Source organism: Octopus bimaculoides, chromosome 4 (genome assembly GCF_046866305.1).
Source record: "Octopus bimaculoides isolate indiv1 chromosome 4, ASM4686630v1, whole genome shotgun sequence".
In the NCBI taxonomy this organism is placed as follows: Eukaryota; Metazoa; Mollusca; class Cephalopoda; order Octopoda; family Octopodidae; genus Octopus; species Octopus bimaculoides.
The window spans coordinates 93466115-93484878 of NC_142931.1; the positions used below are offsets into that span (position 1 = coordinate 93466115).

The 18764-nt window shown below is 36.9% G+C and overlaps 1 protein-coding gene across 2 annotated transcripts in view; it reads right to left on the reverse strand.

Moving 5' to 3' along the window:
* The window catches only part of LOC106869755 (E3 ubiquitin-protein ligase RNF113A-like), a 68774-nt gene that overhangs the window by 36856 nt on the left and 13154 nt on the right, over positions 1–18764 (reverse strand). For both annotated transcript variants that reach the window (XM_089351008.1, XM_089351009.1), the window contains exons 3-4: positions 14516–14605; positions 7651–7758 (exon numbers count right to left, since the gene is read on the reverse strand). In XM_089351008.1, the coding sequence (XP_089207134.1) occupies positions 7651–7758; positions 14516–14605 (198 nt within the window). The remainder of the gene's footprint in view (positions 1–7650; positions 7759–14515; positions 14606–18764) is intronic.

An 18764-nucleotide genomic window follows, 5' to 3' on the forward strand; every position in this document is an offset into this window, starting at 1 on the left:
CACCGGTTAAATATGTACTAATTTTATCTTCATTATTATTTTAAACTTAAACTTCGTTCAACTTGTATTTAAAATAATGATAATTTAAAACAATGATAATTTATGTAAGCTGTTTTTTGTATATAATATACATGTTATTATAATGGATGAAGGGAGGATTATTGAATGGTTATTATTTTGATATTTTGATATTTTTAATAATTTTTCTATCTTTATAAAATAAGTATTTCATATTAATTCATTTGGTACTTATTGTTGGTTGAGATATATATATCTAATTATTGTTCTACTTACGATTTGACGATTAGCTATATTTTTTAATAGAATTTATTTTCGATAATTTCAATTGATTTTAATCGATTTAAATTTCTTTTCTATTTGAAAATTAGTTATGAAACACGTGTAATCATTTTATTATCTTTATCTTATGATATTTACTTTGTTTTATATTATACTCATTTATTGTGCTTTTAATTGTTAATTTTTCTATATGTGATAGTGGATTTTCATCGATGAGTTCTTGGAACTTGGTTATTTTCCCTAAAACTATATATTTTATATAAATTTTATCTATAAAGCTCAATTTAATTTTAATTTTTTATAAATTGATTTTAATTGAGTTTTTACCTGTAATTTTGGATTTTGTCCCTAATATTATTATATATATATTTATATATGTGGGTATGTGTATATCTATGTATGCGTTTCTAGATGTGTTTGTGTATGTATATATGTATATATATGTATGTATACGTAGGTATGTATGTTGGTTTGTGTATGTATATGTATGTGTGTATATATATGTATATGTGTGTATTGGCAACGACGCTGCTCGAAAAAATTTCATGTGTCACCCGCACATAAGCCAGTCCAGGGGCACCGGCAACGATCTCACTCGAAAAAGCCTCATGTGTCACCCGCACAAGAGCCAATCCAGGGGCACTGGCAACGATCCCGCTCGGAAGATTTCATGTGTCGCCCACACATGAGCCAGTCCGGGGGCACCGGCAACGACCTCGCTCGAAAAACCTCAGGGGCACTGGCTCTTGTGCGGGTGACACATGAGGCTTTTTCAAGCAGGGTCGTTGCCAGTGCCCCTGGACAGGCTCATGTGCGGGCGACACATGAAATCTTTCGAGCGGGATCATTGCCAGTGCCCCTGGACTGGCTCATGTGCGGGCGACACATGAATCTTTCGAGCGGGATCGTAGCCAGTGCCCCTGGACTGGCGCATGTGCGGGCGACACATGAATTCTTTTAAGCGGGATCATTGCCAGTGCCCCTGGACTGGCTCATGTGCGGGCGACACATGATATCTTTCGTGCGAGATCGTTGCCAGTGCCCCTGGACAGGCTCATGTGCGGGCGACACATGAAATCTTTCGAGCGGGATCATTGCCAGTGCCCCTGGACTGGCTCATGTGCGGGCGACACATGAATCTTTCGAGCGGGATCGTAGCCAGTGCCCCTGGACTGGCGCATGTGCGGGCGACACATGAATTCTTTTAAGCGGGATCATTGCCAGTGCCCCTGGACTGGCTCATGTGCGGGCGACACATGATATCTTTCGTGCGAGATCGTTGCCAGTGCCCCCGGACTGGCTCATGTGCGGGCGACACATGAAAACTTTCGAGCGGGATCGTTGCCAGTGCCCCTGGACTGGCTCATGTGAGGGCGACACATGATATCTTTCGAGCGGGATCGTTGGCAGTGCCCCTGGAATGGCTCATGTGTGGGCGACACATGAAATCTTTCGATCGAGATCGTTGCCGGTGCCCCTGGGCCGGCTCTTGTGCGGGTGACACATGAGGTTTTTCGAGCGAGATCGTTGCCGCTGCCCCTGGGCTGGCTCGTGTGCGGGCGACTCATGGAATCTTTCGGGCGCGATCGTTGCCAGTGCCCCTGGGCTGGCTCTTGTGCGGGTGACACATGAAATGCCTTGAGCGAGACGGGATCGTTGCCAGTGCCCCTGGACAGGCTCATGTGCGGGCGACACATGAAATCTTTCGAGCAGGATCATTGCCAGTGCCCCTGGACTGGCTCATGTGCGGGCGACACATGAATCTTTCGAGCGGGATCGTAGCCAGTGCTTCTGGACTGGCGCATGTGCGGGCGACACATGAATTCTTTTAAGCGGGATCATTGCCAGTGCCCCTGGACTGGCTCATGTGCGGGCGACACATGATATCTTTCGTGCGAGATCGTTGCCAGTGCCCCCGGACTGGCTCATGTGCGGGCGACACATGAAAACTTTCGAGCGGGATCGTTGCCAGTGCCCCTGGACTGGCTCATGTGAGGGCGACACATGATATCTTTCGAGCGGGCTCGTTGCCAGTGCCCCTGGAATGGCTCATGTGTGGGCGACACATGAAATCTTTCGATCGAGATCGTTGCCGGTGCCCCTGGGCCGGCTCTTGTGCGGGTGACACATGAGGTTTTTCGAGCGAGATCGTTGCCGCTGCCCCTGGGCTGGCTCGTGTGCGGGCGACACATGGAATCTTTCGGGCGGGATCGTTGCCAGTGCCCCTGGGCTGGCTCTTGTGCGGGTGACACATGAAATGCCTTGAGCGAGACGGGATCGTTGCCAGTGCCCCTGGGCTGGCTCTTGTGCGGGTGACACATGAAATGCCTTGAGCGAGACGGGATCGTTGCCAGTGCCCCTGGACTGGCTCATATGCGGGCGACACATGAAGTCTTTCGAGCAGGATCGTTGCCAGTGCCCCTGGATTGGCTCATGTGCAGGCGACACATGAAATCTTCCGAGCGAGATCGTTGCCAGTGCCCCTGGACTGGCTCTTGTGCTGGTGACACATGAAATTTCTTCGAGCGAGATCGTTGCCGGTGCCGCTGAACTGGCTCTTGTGTGGGGTTCTGGGATTTTTCGAGCGGGATCGTTGCTGGTGCCCCTGGGCTGGCTCTTGTGCAGGTGGCACATGAGGTTTCTCGAGCGAGATGAGCGTGGCCTTTGCCAGTACCGCCTGACTGGCCTTCGTGCGGGTGACACGTAAACGCACCCACTACACTCTCTGAGTGGTTGGCTTTAAGAAGGGCATCCAGCTGTAGAAACACTGTCAAATCAGATTGGAGCCTGGTGTAGCCATCTGGTTTCACCAGTCCTCAGTCAAATCGTCCAACGAGGCCAGTCAGACGGTACTGGCAACGGCCACGCTCAAAATTGTGTATTTTATGTGCCACCCGCACAAGAGCCAGTCCAGGGGCACTGGCAACGATCACGCTCGAAAGTCCTTAGACATGCCACGGACACAAGTGCCAGAAAGGCGATGCTGGGCACAGGTGCCTTCACAATTTCGCTTTATATATATGTATGTATGTATGTACATGGATAGGGGTATATGTATGTGTGTGTATATGCATATATATATGTATGTGTATGTGTATATATATATATATATATGTATATATATATATGTGTGTATATACATAGTTATATATCAGTATATGTTTCTTTGTGTGTGTGTATATATGAATAAATATGTATGTGTATGTATGTATGTGTATGTATATATGTGTATGTATGTATGTATATTTATATATGTATGGCTATATATATTTATGTGTGTTTGTGTATATGTATGTATGTGTATATGTATATATGTTTGTACATATATATGTGCATATGTGTTTATATGTATATATGTATGTGTATATATATATATATATATATATATATATATATATATTTATGTGTGTATGTATATGAATGTATATATGTATGTATATATGTTGTAAATTTTTGGTCTATTTAGATTAGGTTTTTTTGGGGTGCTAATTGAGCGTATGTTTATTCAGCATTTTTTGCACCTTATAAAATTTTTTTTATTTTTATGTATATTGTTTAATTATCCATTACTGGTCTCTTCTCGATTATAGTAAAATTCTTTTAATATAATAATTTTAGTGGTTGCAGAGCTGTTACAGGTTTAAGAGCACAAACTAAGTAGTTTAGGTTCCCCTATTAACAATCCAATATACTATTTAGCTATGTTGTAACAGGTAATTTGCTTCGAATTCATTTAATTACCGATATGGGATACCTTAAATTCACCTATATTGTAGCATTATTAAATTATATAATTTTTAAATTAATTAACCTTTGATATTAGGTTTACATATCATTTATGTTTATGTTGATATTGAAAGGTTTTTTTATATAAGTATAAGTAGTCACTGTATGTATGAATCATAATTTTATTTGGGGATTTTTTCAGTGAAGACCGGTTTGTTTGTTTACATTCTGTGTTAACGTAAATATCACTAAATCTGTTTAATTTTCTTCTGTATATTTAATCTTATTACTTTGCTAATTAGTTCTTTTCTTTTGTAACTTGTTAGTTATAATTTTGATTGAGCTTTAATGTAGATAATTTTTCTATACAATATAGCTTGGTAGTCCTGAAATACGGTTTGAAGCTTTTTACTTATTTATACTGAATCGATATAAGGTTAATTTTAATTATGTATAATTATGTGTACTAAAGTTATTTAGCGTGAATATTATTTAAGAGCATTATTATTATTTTTTTTACGTATGCTTCTATTTGACCAGGTTCCTGTATTTTAAATGTTATCTTTAATATCTAAATGTTTTTTCTACGGTATGAATTCTGTATTTATTTTGATGTTTATAACGTTTTTTTTAATTCTATAGCGTCCTGGATTGGTCAACAACTGAACTTCATAGTATACCATCATTATGTTTGAATTAATTTACCATTTGCTTGTTCTCTACACCTTTAGGATGAACGGTTGTATATCATCTCATACCTTTTCATCCTGTTTTGTATATTTTCATGGGTCAACTATGAAAATTGGATGTGAATGTTTTCTATTTTTATTGGCTGCATATTACAACTACTACTAATAATAATAACAATAATAATGGGACCTCGAGGAGATGTAGTATCCCATATTTTATAATATTTTATAATATGTATGAATCGTTCTGGATGTTGCATCGAAATGTTCATAGGTCATTTTCATTATTATTATTATTATTATTATTATAAAGTATTTTCAATGGATCAGTTTTGAGCTCTATTTAAAATCGATATATATATATATATATATATATACATATATATATATCATCATCATCATCATCATCGTTTAACGTCCGCTTTCCATGCTAGCATGGGTTGGACGATTTGACTGAGGACTGGTGAAACCGGGTGGCAACACCAGGCTCCAGTCTGATTTGGCAGAGTTTCTACAGCTGGATGCCCTTCCTAACGCCAACCACTCAGAGAGTGTAGTGGGTGCTTTTACGTGTCACCCGCACGAAAACGGCCACGCTCGAAATGGTGTCTTTTATGTGCCACCCGCACAAGCCAGTCCAGGGGCACTGGCAACGATCTCGCTCGAAAATCCTACAGGAGCCAGTCAGGCGGTACTGGCAACGGCCACGCTCAAAATGGTGCATCTCATGTGCCACCCGCACAAGAACCAGTCCAGGGGCACTGGCAACGATCTTACTTGGCTTGCCGGGTCTTCTCACGCACAGCACATTTCCAAAGGTCTCGGTCAGTAGTCATCGCCTCGGTGAGGCCCAATGTACGAAGGTCTTGCCTCACCACCTCAGCCCAGGTCTTCCTGGGCCTACCTCTTCCACGGGTTCCCTCAACTGTTAGGGTGTGGCACTTTTTCACGCAGTTATCCTCCTCCATTCTCACCACATGTCCATACCAGCGCAATCGTCTCTCTTGCACGCCACAACTGATGCTTCTAATGTTCAGCTTTTCTCTCAAGATACTTACACTCTGACGGGTATTCACATTGACATTACACATCCAACGGAGCATACTGGCTTCATTCCTTGCGTATGTATGTATGCATATATATAAATATGCACACATATGTATGCACACACACACACACACACATACAGAAATGAAGGTAACAAACCTCATTGAGTGATACCAAAATCTTTTGAAGTTACTGGTTAGTTACCTATACAAAGGATGTTGAACATAACAGTTAATACTTAACTGCACAGTAACTATATGAACCATGGTTTATATATTTATTTATTATGATAAGATAAGTAAAATAGAGAGGTAATTAATAAATTAGTATTTATTAATTATAAAATTGAGAAACATCCCTTACAGCTGTTTCAATTCTAGACCTTCAGAAAATTAATATAATTTTAAATTATTTGAAATTCATTAGAGGCAGTTTAAGATCTGCATCTTGAGTAAACAGCTGCAAACACTTAACTGATAAAGTTTATGCATAAAGAACCATAGTATAAAACTTGATATAGACCTTAGAAAGGAGAAGGAGGTAGGATGTATTGGGACTGTAAAGTAAGAATCTAGTGTATTTAGTACAAGAAAAACTGAAGTAGATATATTGGTATAAATGTCATAAATTGTGATATTATGTCCATCCATATAAAAATAGAAAATTAGCATATAGAGATTAATTCAAGTGTGTATAGTTATTATCAATATTTAATTAAGGTGGCCAGACATTCCAGGCAATCTTATACTTATCATAGATATCGAAAGGGTTAAAATAAGATATCTAAACTTAATGCTAGGGTACATAAAATTTTTTTAATAAAATCAAGAATAAAATAAAATAAAACAAAATAGGGTAAAAAGTAAAAATAGACAGAGTAAAAATAGACAGAGTAAAAATAAATAAATGAATAAAGACTTACAAAATATAGCCTTTCACTCCTTAAAAAAAATTATTATTGAGCTAGACTAATAAAGATAAGGAACTATTGGACAAAAAATTTTAAATTTCAGATATGCAGCATTCCCTTGGTGAGATAGAGGATGTAAATATGTTAAGAGGCTCAAGTAAGAAGATATAGTATTTAACATAAATAAATAAATATTAAAAAAATAAATAAATGCGCCCTATTAAAGCCTGGCCAGGCTCATGGGCCCGGTTTCCCAGTTTCAATGGCGTATGTGTTCCCCAGCTGGACGGGACGCCAGTCCATCGCAGCGTTACTCATTTTTGCCAGCTGAGTGGACTGGAGCAACATGAAATGAAGTGTTTTGCTCAAGAAGACAACGCGTTGCCCGGTCCAGGAATCGAAACCACAATCTTACGATCATTAAAGATGTGTTAAAAAATTTCTTTGTCTTCTTGTTATTTGGATTACATATCAAAATAAAAAGTAAGAGAGAGACAAAATCAAACAGAGAGATTTTTCATTAGCACCCAACAATACAACAGATTACCCCATTCAACTACATCAGTCACCCAGTTCTGGAATACATGATTACATAGGAATCATATGAAACTTGTTTTCATTCATTTTGAAGAAAGTCAAGAGCTCCCTAATTTAAAGGATAAAACTAATCCTTCTTCAATCATTCATTCCTGTTCAGTAACAGGATGCTACAAGATGTTAAGGTTGATAGTAAGTTGCAGGCTATCATAATAATCATTGATTACCACATCACTATTTTAGTGACCATCTTTGCATAATTGCTACAGACTGTGAGATTTACAGTATAACATGATGAAGTTTTTAAAGAATTTAATCTGCTAAAAAATAATGTAAAGAAATAACTAAAAACACCTTAGTTCTTCTTATGAGGATAACACAATCCAAAAATATAATTATTAAAATAACAGGCTGATATAATTCAAAGTCAAATCTATTTACTTTGTTCACAATCAGTGACCTTTCAAATATTGATTGGGCATCCTTATTTTCTTCAGTATCAATTTCCGTAGTAGCTGTTGCTCCCATATCATTTGGGCCATCACGTTTCTGCAATTATTAAATGATAAAAATTAATAATGTTAAACAAGCAATAAATTAATTGATGAGAATGTCATCATTATGTCTTATTTCAACTGAGAGTGGGGTATATGAAAAACACATAATTTTCTTTATTGTTCACGTCCACATTTAGTTTAAAGATTAGAAAGAAGCAAAATCACTGTTAGGAGACAGTTTACAAACAAACAAAAATAACAAGTATTACAATAATAAAAAAATTATTTCAAACACACACACAAAGCTACATATTTTCGGGAAGAGGTATAATCAATTGAATTGAATTCCAGTACCATCATTATCATTTTTACAGCTACTCCCCAAACTAGCATGGGCTGGATCATAAAACAGGATCCAACAGGTTGGAGGACCATCATTATAGTTATTAAGATACTTAGTATTTAGTTCTTGAAATTTAGCATTACTAAGATTAGCAATAGTTTTAACACTACTATCCTTAATCTTTCCAACAGTTGAAGTACAGTTTTGTATACTTTATTAATTTCACTAGAATTCATATTAAAAGAGAATGTCCATTAGTAAGAAAATCATTGCCTTTTGGGAGATATGTTAAATTTTAGCTAAGTTTGTACATCCTCTCACTAATAACAGCATTGAATTTGGAGCTGTTTGCTCTATCATATGCAATGCACAACCATATAAAGGTAATGGTGATGAGGGGAATTGTTGTGGGTTCTGTGTATCAGAGGTGTTTCATATAAATAAAATTAAATCAACATTATGATTTGATTATAGATGCCAGCACCTTAAATACAAATCATTCTGGTACTCTAACTATAGCCAACCTTATACTTAATTATTTAACCTACACTAATAAACTTTATAACCTATCCACAGTTAACTATAATTTGGTCTCACCTTAGTACTAGATAAGGTATTAGACCATATTCAGACTTCCTGCTATTTGTAAAACTACTTATTACCCATTGAATCTTGTATGGTTCTTTTTATCTGATGAGTTGGCTTTGCTAATATAATTTTCTTTACATTTGGGGCAGGTGATACAGTACATGAGATTGTGCTTTGCAGTTCATACCTGCATTTACTTGGAAGGAGAGTACACTTTCAACTTTTATGAGAACCAGTATCCAAATATTTGAAATGGTTGTTACATGTTCCACACCTATTCTCTCTATAGACCTTCACAGAGAATTCTGAATTATCCTCTGATGTAAATTTTGTCCTTGTAAGATGTTTTTCTTAAAGAATTTTTGGCTAATATTTCCAGGTTTGCATGAGATGTTCATCAACCAGATTTTTCATTTTGGGGGTTATGTAAGAGTGCTAGTAGATTTGTTTTGTAGTTTGGAATATGTTGGTCATTCTTGGCTTATGCATATTGATAAATGGAATAGTTTTTTCCACAATTTTTTCTTGGATGTCCATAGTTGTATGATGTCAAGTTTCATCACCTTTATAATTCCATTAGTTATTAATTTTAAGGGGCAATTTTGTTGTTTTAGAAAGCCTTTGAGTTCATTATGTTGAATTTGACATATTTTTGGATCAACTGCTATTGCACAAACTCATCTTGCCATACTATACGGAATGTTCCTTTTGATATGTGAAGGAGGCAAGCGAAGTTCAAATACTGGTGTGTGTCTGGTTTTTTTGCAAGATACCTTTGTTGTTATTGTGGAGTTGCCTATTTTTACATGAATGTCTAAGAACAGTAAGTCATTATGACTGGTTTCTGTTGTGAACTTGACAGATTATTGAATATTTGTAGATTATCATTTGATTTCTCCAAAAAAATAATGCAATCCTTGGGGAAGCATTTCCACTTTTCAATGACATATTTCTCAAAATTTTGATCAAAATTTCTCTACTTCCTTGTATAGTTTTACTTCTAAAAAAAAAATCATAACCAGATAAGCATATGCGGGTGCAAATTTTGTCTTCATAGCTGTGCCCTTTATTTGTCAACATGCTTTACCATCAAAATTAAAGGTATTCTCCTCTAGCACCTGGCGTGTGGCCTTGGTAATGAAATATGATTTGAAATATTCATTTATCTTCTCTCCACATTTTTCTACTCAGTGTTTCATTACTTTCAGTCCTGAGTGTGAGGTATAAAGGTTACTAACATTGAAACTTCTAAGGATAGTCCCTTCTGGGGCAATGGGTAATATGCATTTGAGAAAATCCATGTTATCTCATATATAACTGGGTATTAATGAGTATATCCCAAAGATGGCTTAATTGTTGTGTTGGAAATTATGGCCCAGCAACTATTGGTCTCAATTTGAGATCAGTGGGTCTTAGTATTTTTAAGTACTGGTCCTTCTGTTCATTTGCAACTCTCTATATTTCCAAGCTTTTGTGGATCTTGGATAATCCATAGAAACTGCTTGCTTCAATTCCAGAGTTGTATTAAGTAGTCTGTTTCTTTATCTGTGAAGGAGTGTGGATATTTGTTAAATAATGTTCTGATTTTATGCACTATTGTTTTTTCTGGATTTCTTGTTTACTTCTTATAGTAATTTTGGTCTCTTAGATCGACTTATATTTTGTCTCTATAGTAGTTCCTGTCCATAACCACTACCATCCCAACCTTATCGGCTTCTTTCAGGATGACTGAGTTGTCATTCTTCAGTTGTAGTAAAGCTTCTTTTTCTTATTTACAAAGGTTTTGTTTGCATTTACAGACATTTCTTTCTTACCTTTCTTCCTGTCTTTCTTTTTTACCTTCTATTCTCTTTAACCAAGCCTCCAAAAATTCACCATACTTATACATATACACCCATATATACATGCATACACATTTTTCACAATGATATAGAGAGTAATTGTGGTTTGTCTGAATATTTTTATTTATGTAATTAAAATGCTACAAGGACTTTGGAATCATATTGTATATCATTTACATTTTTCATCATATAATGGGCAAGATATAACTTCCTTGCTAACTTTTGCCAAGTATTTATATGTTCATATATCATTACCTTTTCAATTCTATTACACATGCACAATATTTTCTCATGTTAACATATATTTTTATTGTTATACATTCACAAATTATTTACATCAAAATTGAGTTTCTGTTATAGTTTTAAATATGTACATTGTGAAGGCATGTGGCTTAGCGGTTAGGCCATTTGGCTTACAATATGGTTGTGAGTTCAATCCCTGGCAACATGTCGTGTCCTTAAGCAAGACACTTTATTTCACATTGCTCCAGTCCACTCAGCTGGCAAAAATGAGTAGTATATGTATTTCAAAAGGCCAGCCTTGTCACATTCTGTGTCATGCTGAATCTCCCTGAGAACTACGTTAAAGGTACACGTGTCTGTGAAATGCTCAGCCACTTGCACGTTAATTTCATGAGCAAGCTGCTCCATTGATCGTATCAGCTGGGACCCTCGTCATCATAACTGACAGAGTGCTCCTTTTTGTATATTAGTATATTTATAAACACAATGGAACAATCTAATTTCTTCTATAAAGGCATTTCAGTAAAACATTCATCTAACCAAAAACTAAGGACACTTCTGTACAAGAAACAAACTTTCAACTCATTTCACAAACAACTTCCAGTCAACTTCTTGTTTGCACCACATGTGCTTTTTTTTTTCATTCAGTGAATTTCTTCAGATTTTCTACTTTCAAAATTGATTCTTCAAAGTAACAGGTTAGAATTCAGTGATATAATTCACTAATAATTTAAGGAATAATTTGAAAAAAGACTTGGAGAAAACAGTGATATTTCAGTGTCATCTACAAATACCAGCTACCCCAATAATATATGTATCTGATTATCAATTCTGAGCAGGAATGCATTTATAAGTGAATGGTAAAAATTTTTTAAAAGTTAATATATTTTAAATGCAACAACTCTGTATGCTGGTGGATTTATGAGGAGAGCATAATTATTGTAATAAAGTAACGCAAATTTGTTGGGCCTTACAAAACCTTTGAAAGGAGGAGATGAAAGCATATTGTGGAATTTTTTATAGGAACAGTACGGCTTCCAGATTAGAGACCAATTGGAGCAAAAATTCAACTCTGAAACAGGAAATTAATATCTCATAAGTATATCTAACCAATTTACCCCTTTAACATTCAGTCCAGCCAAATCCGGCCTAAATTATTTCCTCTCTGTTTGTTCAAACCAGCCAAATCTGGCTATAATTGGCTTCTGTATGAAATCGCTAAAAAAATAAAACCACATTATTGAATTCTTGTAGCTTTGAGATAATGCAAGATGAAACCTTTCCTACCTTTATTCAAAGTATAATTACCATGAAATTTCTGAGACCACATGGTTTTTTCAACGTTTAAAGTGTGTATATTAGTATTTATCAATATGGCGTCAGCAAGTAGCAATTCAGACTTTCAAGGTTTTACTCTTGATATACAAAATGTAAAAGAAAATGATTTGTCTTCAGGCAAATCTAATATTGGTGTTAATGAATTTTTCTCGGATGAGAAAGACTTTGATAATGATGAAAGTGACAATATTCAAAGCATCTTGGCAACATGGTCAAAAATTACAACATCAGCCACAATTCAAGATTTAACATAATCTGCCTCCCAATGTTCAACCATTGGACTATTTATTTTTATTTTTACCAGAAGTTTTTTTTTTTTCAAAACTGTTGCAGAAGAAACAAATAAATATGCCCAACAAATGATTTCTGTTCATAGAAGACCTGATCCATTATGGCAGCTAACCAATGCTGCAGAAATGTAAACTTTTTTTTACCATAAACATTGTTTGGTATCAAGCAAGTTTCCTTGATTGTGGAACTACTGGAGTTCCGATATAAGGTATGGTAATCCATGTATATTATATGTATTATGTCACAAACAAGGTATTCAAAAATATCTCAATATTTACATTTTTCTGATTTTGCTAATACCCGCAGTAAGAGTGAACCAAACTATGATTTCAATATAAAATGTATCCAATTATTGATTTACTTTCTGAAAAATATAAAACTATGTATCTGCTTGGGAAAAATCTCAGTGTAGAAGCCATGATAGATTATAAGGGTAAGATACATTTTCGGCAAAACATGCCTGTTAAACTGACTACATGGGACATCAAGGTATAGGAGGTATGTGAATCAGATACAGGGTATTGTGCAAATTTTGTGGTTTACACAGGGCAAAAATATAATGGAGACAGACTAGATAGATTGGGGTATGATGTTGTATGGTCTCTAACTGAACCATTTCACCATCAACACCAACGCTCATATTTTAACTGTTTATTTTCTACTCAGTGGCTTTGGCAGAACATCTTGCCAGTGTAAGCACTTCCATGTGTAGTACTGTGATGAGCAATTGCAAAGGGCTACCTCGTGAAATAAAAACAACCAAATTAAAAAAAGAGGAGGCATTCTTCAGATGCAAAACGAACATTTGCTAGTTACAGTATACAAGGGCAAAAGACAAATTTTAGTTTTGTCTACCAATGAACAACCTGGTGTTAGTACTGAGAGGAAACCTAAATTAAATATATGGGTGGTGACAATAAACCCAATCCAGTTGGATTATCTGGAATGAAATGGTGAGGTACATTTTGTGGTTTTTAGTCAATTTAACTATTTTTAATTCATATATTGTTTATGTAAAAAGCCACAAGGTACCTCCACCACCAAAGGATTACAGCCATATGAAATTTCAGGTTGAAATTGCATCTCAGTTACATGAGGGCTTTTCTTCCAGAAAGCACAGAACTGGGGGAAAAGCAAAAGTAACTGAGGTGGACATCAACAGAGAAAATATTAACTTCCATAAAGTGGAAAAAATAAATGGGAGAAAGAAAGTTAGATTGTGTTCACTACAAAAGAGAAAAACAGCTAAAAAGTATCAGGTCAAAACTTTGTTTGCGTTCATTATGCCAAGTGCCCTCATGTAAAGGGTGCTCTGGACAATTCCAAGACAGAAATATGACATAAAGGTGAGAAATGCATATTAATTTTCAGTATGTTACACACCTGTATTCACTTTTATTTCACCAGTTATTGAGCTTTTTTGCTAGATGCATTTTGTTATGTAAATGTACTCATTAAATCGTATAGCAATGGTAAATTGACTAGTAAAAGAGCTTTATACTTTTTACCTGCCCATAAAAGTCAAATTTAATCAAAAAGATCAGCTAAAATTACATAACTGTAAACCATGGCATCTAAGCACCCACTGACAAAATTTCAAGTGTGTGTAAGAAATTAACAAAGTTACAAATATTTGGACACCCTCCTTGAACCTGATTAATTCAAAATAATGTGACCAAATAAGCATTATATTTTACAGATAAATCTGAATGCAACCTATACAGACAGGTGAACATAACATGACAAGCAAAAGTCAATAAAAAAAGGTAAAAATATATTCACAATAAACACCAATAATCATTATTCCATATCAGCAAATTTTATCAAAATTCATGGAATAGTTATACCATTATTATTTTTGTACTAGACAGACAGCATTTCACCAAAATCTTTAGTTTCTAACCGGACTAGGAGGTTTATATAGAGAAAGCATTAAAGTGATTATAGCTATTGGAAAATCGATTTAACAGAAAATTCTTGTGAAATTTCAGGATATTCTTCACAACTAATATATATGTATGTTACTTTTTGTATGAGTGAGCATATGTATAAATCTATCTGTTACAATTTGATCTCATTCACCTGTTTATTACATGAAAAATTAACTGAATCACAAGATCATAAGAACAAAAAATATAATGTAAGTTGAATATATATATACTAACACCTGTTTTGTTTGACTTGTATGATACACTCAAATCTTCTTCACTTTCACTGCTGTATGTCACTTTTGATGTTCTTTTCAGCTGCTTTGTCTAACAAGATATTAAACATATACATAAATAGAAAGAGAGAGAGAGGGGGGGGGGGGAGAGACAGACAAATAGATAGATAGATAGATAGACAGATATACATGTGAGAAAAAATACATATATTAAAAGGACCAAGTTAATTAGGACATTAGTTTTTGCAGATTGGTTTATCTCTACATCCACACACACACACACATACAAATAAGGATACATATACACAAAACTGCGTTCATGACAAATTACATAGATGCATGACAAGATTCAATGACTAATGGATGAATTGGTAGAGTCAGATAAAATTCTTTGTGGCATTTAATAAAGATTTTAGTCATGAAATTACACCTAGGTCAACTCTGCCTTTCACCTTTCTGAGATTACTAGACTTGATGCAATTATACATACACATATAAAAGCTGTGGCCCAGTATGGCCACAGACAGGTACTAGTTAAGACAAAAGGCCAAGTTATACATATACATATACCAATGTGTGCGCAGCAATCACACATACAAAGAAATGTATCTATCATTTCTCATGAAGAAAAACTGGAGGAAAGTGACTGTGAGTATATATATATATATATATATATATATATATATATATATATATATATGTTTCCCCCAGGGGCTGCTGTTATAGACACCAACAGTGCCAGCTCAGATGTTACTGAGGTACTCCTAACATTGGATCATTATCAGCAATTTACAAAAGTGTGTGCTGAAACTGAAAGAAACCCACTTATATAAACAAATATTTGTATGTTTGTTTACATTACTAGTCTATGAAAATCACAAGCTAGAAGCAACATTCTTCTCAGCTTATATTCTGTTGACAAATCATCCACTGGCTTTGAAAGTCATAAAAAAAAACAAGATTACTGAAAAAAAGGGTAAAAGCTGTACAAGAATGTCTCAAAATTATATGTCTAACAAATGCTAGCATTGGAAAATGGGCATTTAAATGAATGAAAATATGAAAATATATATTTATACATACACACAAATTTATATATGTCCACACACACACACACAAACTATTATATATATATATATATATATATATATATATATCATCATCATTGTTTAACGTTCGCTTTCCATGCTAGCATGGGTTGGACGATTTGACTAAGGACTGACAAGCCAGAAGGCTGCACCAGGCTCCAATCTGATCTGGCAGAGTTTCTACAGCTGGATGCCCTTCCTAACCCCAACCACTCTGAAAGTGTAGTGGGTGCTTTCATGTGCCACTGGCACGAGAGCCAGTCACACGGTACTGGCAACGGCCACACTCAAAATGGTGCGCCACCTGCACGGGAGCCAGTCCAGCGGCACTGGTAACAACCTCGCTCCAATGATTTTCTAATGTGCCACCAGCACAAGTGCCAGAAGGCGACACTGGTAACGATCACGCTAAAATGGTGCTATTTACGGGCCACTAGCACGGAAGCCAGACAGCTGCTCTGGCAATGAACACGCTCAGACAGTGCTGTTAGTGCTCCACTGGCGCAGGTGCCAGTCATCGAATATGGTTCAATTACGATTTCAATTTCACTTGCCCCAACAGGTCTTCACAAGCAGAGTTTAGTGTACAATGAAGGAGAGGTTGGCATGGGTGCCAGTTGTTGAATTTGGTTCGATTTCAATTTCAGATTTCAAATTCACTTGCCTCAACAGGTCTTCGCAAGCAGAGTTTAGTGTCCAATTAAGTAATGATACGAATAAGTGAGCTGGCTACACTTCTGGCAGAGATCACAGATTATACTCTTACTTGCCTTGCCGGGTCTTTTCATGTACTGCATACTTCTAAAGGTCCCGGTCACTGGACATTGCCTCGGTGAGGCCTAATGTTCGTAGGTCGTGCTTCACCACCACATCCCAGGTCTTCCTGGGTCTACCTCTTCCACAGGTTCCCTCAACCGCTAGGGTGTGGCACTTTTTCACACAGCTATCCTCATCCATTCTTGCCACATGTCCATACCAGCGCAATCGTCTCTCTTGCATGCCACAACTGATGCTTCTTAGGTCTAACTTTTCTCTCAAGGTACTTACACTCAGTCGAGTATATATAAGTAACAATGTCTGAATAGCTCAAGAGTGGATTATATACTCAGCTGGGTCAAATTGTCTGCATTCACTACAAGAATGTCATTCTGTCGGTCCTTCTGTACCAAAGTTGATATTTACATAATACTGTTGTGTGAGTATATTATTCCAACCTAATGAGGTGCCTCAACATAAGTACCTGATTCAACTGAATCTTATCATCATCATTGTCATTTTACATTCATTGTCCCTGCTGGCATGGGTTGGATGGTTTCGCTAGGGCTGGCAAGCTGGAAGGCTGCACCAGACTCCATCTGATTTGGCATGGTTTCTACAACTGGATGCCCTTCCTAATGCCAACCACTCCGGGAGTGTAATGGGTGCTTTCATGTACCACTGGAATGGGTGCCATTAGTATAACACCAGTATCTGCTATGACTGTGATTTACTTGGCTTGATGGGTCTTCTTCTCAAGCACGACATAATGCCAAAGGTTACAGTCATTCATTATTGAGGCCCAACACTTGAAAGGAGCTTTTCACGTGCCACCAGCATTGGCCATTTTGTCTCTATGAGGCCCAATGCTTGAAAGGTGCTTTTTACATGCCAGTTACGTGACACCAACATTGGCCACGACTATGATTTCACTTGGCTTGACAGGTCTTCTCAAGCACAGCACATCACCAAAGGTCTTGGTTACTTAGTCATTGCCTCTGTGAGGCCCAAAGTTGGAAGATCAAGCTTCACCACCTCGTTCCATGTCTTCCTGGACTATTCTTTTCTTCTTTTACTGGTTTCAGTCCTTTGACTGCAGCCATGCTGGAGCACCACCTTTTAGTAGAGGAAATCAACCCCAGGACTTATTCTTTGTAATCCCAGTACTTATTCTATCAGTCTCTTTTGCCACACTGCTAAGTTAAGGGGACTTAAACACACCAACATCAATTGTCAAGCATTGGTGGTGGGGTGACAATTACAGACACAGAGACACACACGTAAATACACACATATATATACATATTGTATAGTGAAACTGTATACCCCTCCAGTAAAAAGTGGAAGGAACCAGTCATTATAAATAGACCAGTAGCCAGTCATCAAGAGAGAGTCAACAGTTTAGGAATTTTGAGAGTAGACAGTTCTAGTCTGTATCTTGTGGAGCTATCAGCAATAGTAAAACTGAAGAAGTTAGTGTATGACTATTCCGATACTAAAAGATACAACAGTATCCAATGACTAGTAACTACTGTCGCTACGAGCATAAAACAGCAACTACAGTACAACGGCAGTAACAGAAAACAAATTTATGAAGAAACACAACAGTACCCAATGACCAGTAATTATTGTGGCTACTAGCATAAAACAGCAACTACAGTACAATGTAGTCACACATCACACCAGTGGAAGGAACCCACTTTACAACAGTGGCAACAAGGAAAAACAAATTTACATGGAGTGAAAAAAGAAACATTCACATGGATAGTTTAAACTAATTCATGTAGAAAATTAAGTAACACAACAAAAAAGAAACAAATATCTTGTGCAAACTTACAAAAATTGTAAAATATAAAAGACTTCTTAGCTGGGGTAGTTGAGTTGGAAAAACAGTAACAACAACAACTCAAGGAACAACGAGAACAATAACAAGGATTGCAGCAGCAAATGTTGAGTGTGGCAACAAGCACACTCAAAAGGTGTTTATTACATGCCACTTGCAAGGGAGCTAGCCTGGTAGCACTGGCAACAACCACGCTCAAATGTTGTTTTTCACGTACCACAGGCACATGTGCTAGTGAAGCAACGCTGGCAACGATCACACTCGAATGGTGCTTTTAACGTTCCATTGGCACGAGTGCCAATCAGGTGGTACTGTCATCGGCCACATCAGTGATTTTAATTTCACTTCCATCAACAGGTCTTCGCAAACAAAGTTTATTGTCCAATGAATGAAGGGTACTCATAAGTGGCCTGGATATACACCACTGGCATAGGCCATGGGTTATGGTCTCACTTGGCTTGTCAGGTCTTCCCAAGCATGGCGTATCTCCAAAGGTCTGTCACTAACTATTGCCTTGGTGAGGGCCAATGTTCAAAGGTTGTACTTCACCATCTCATCCCACT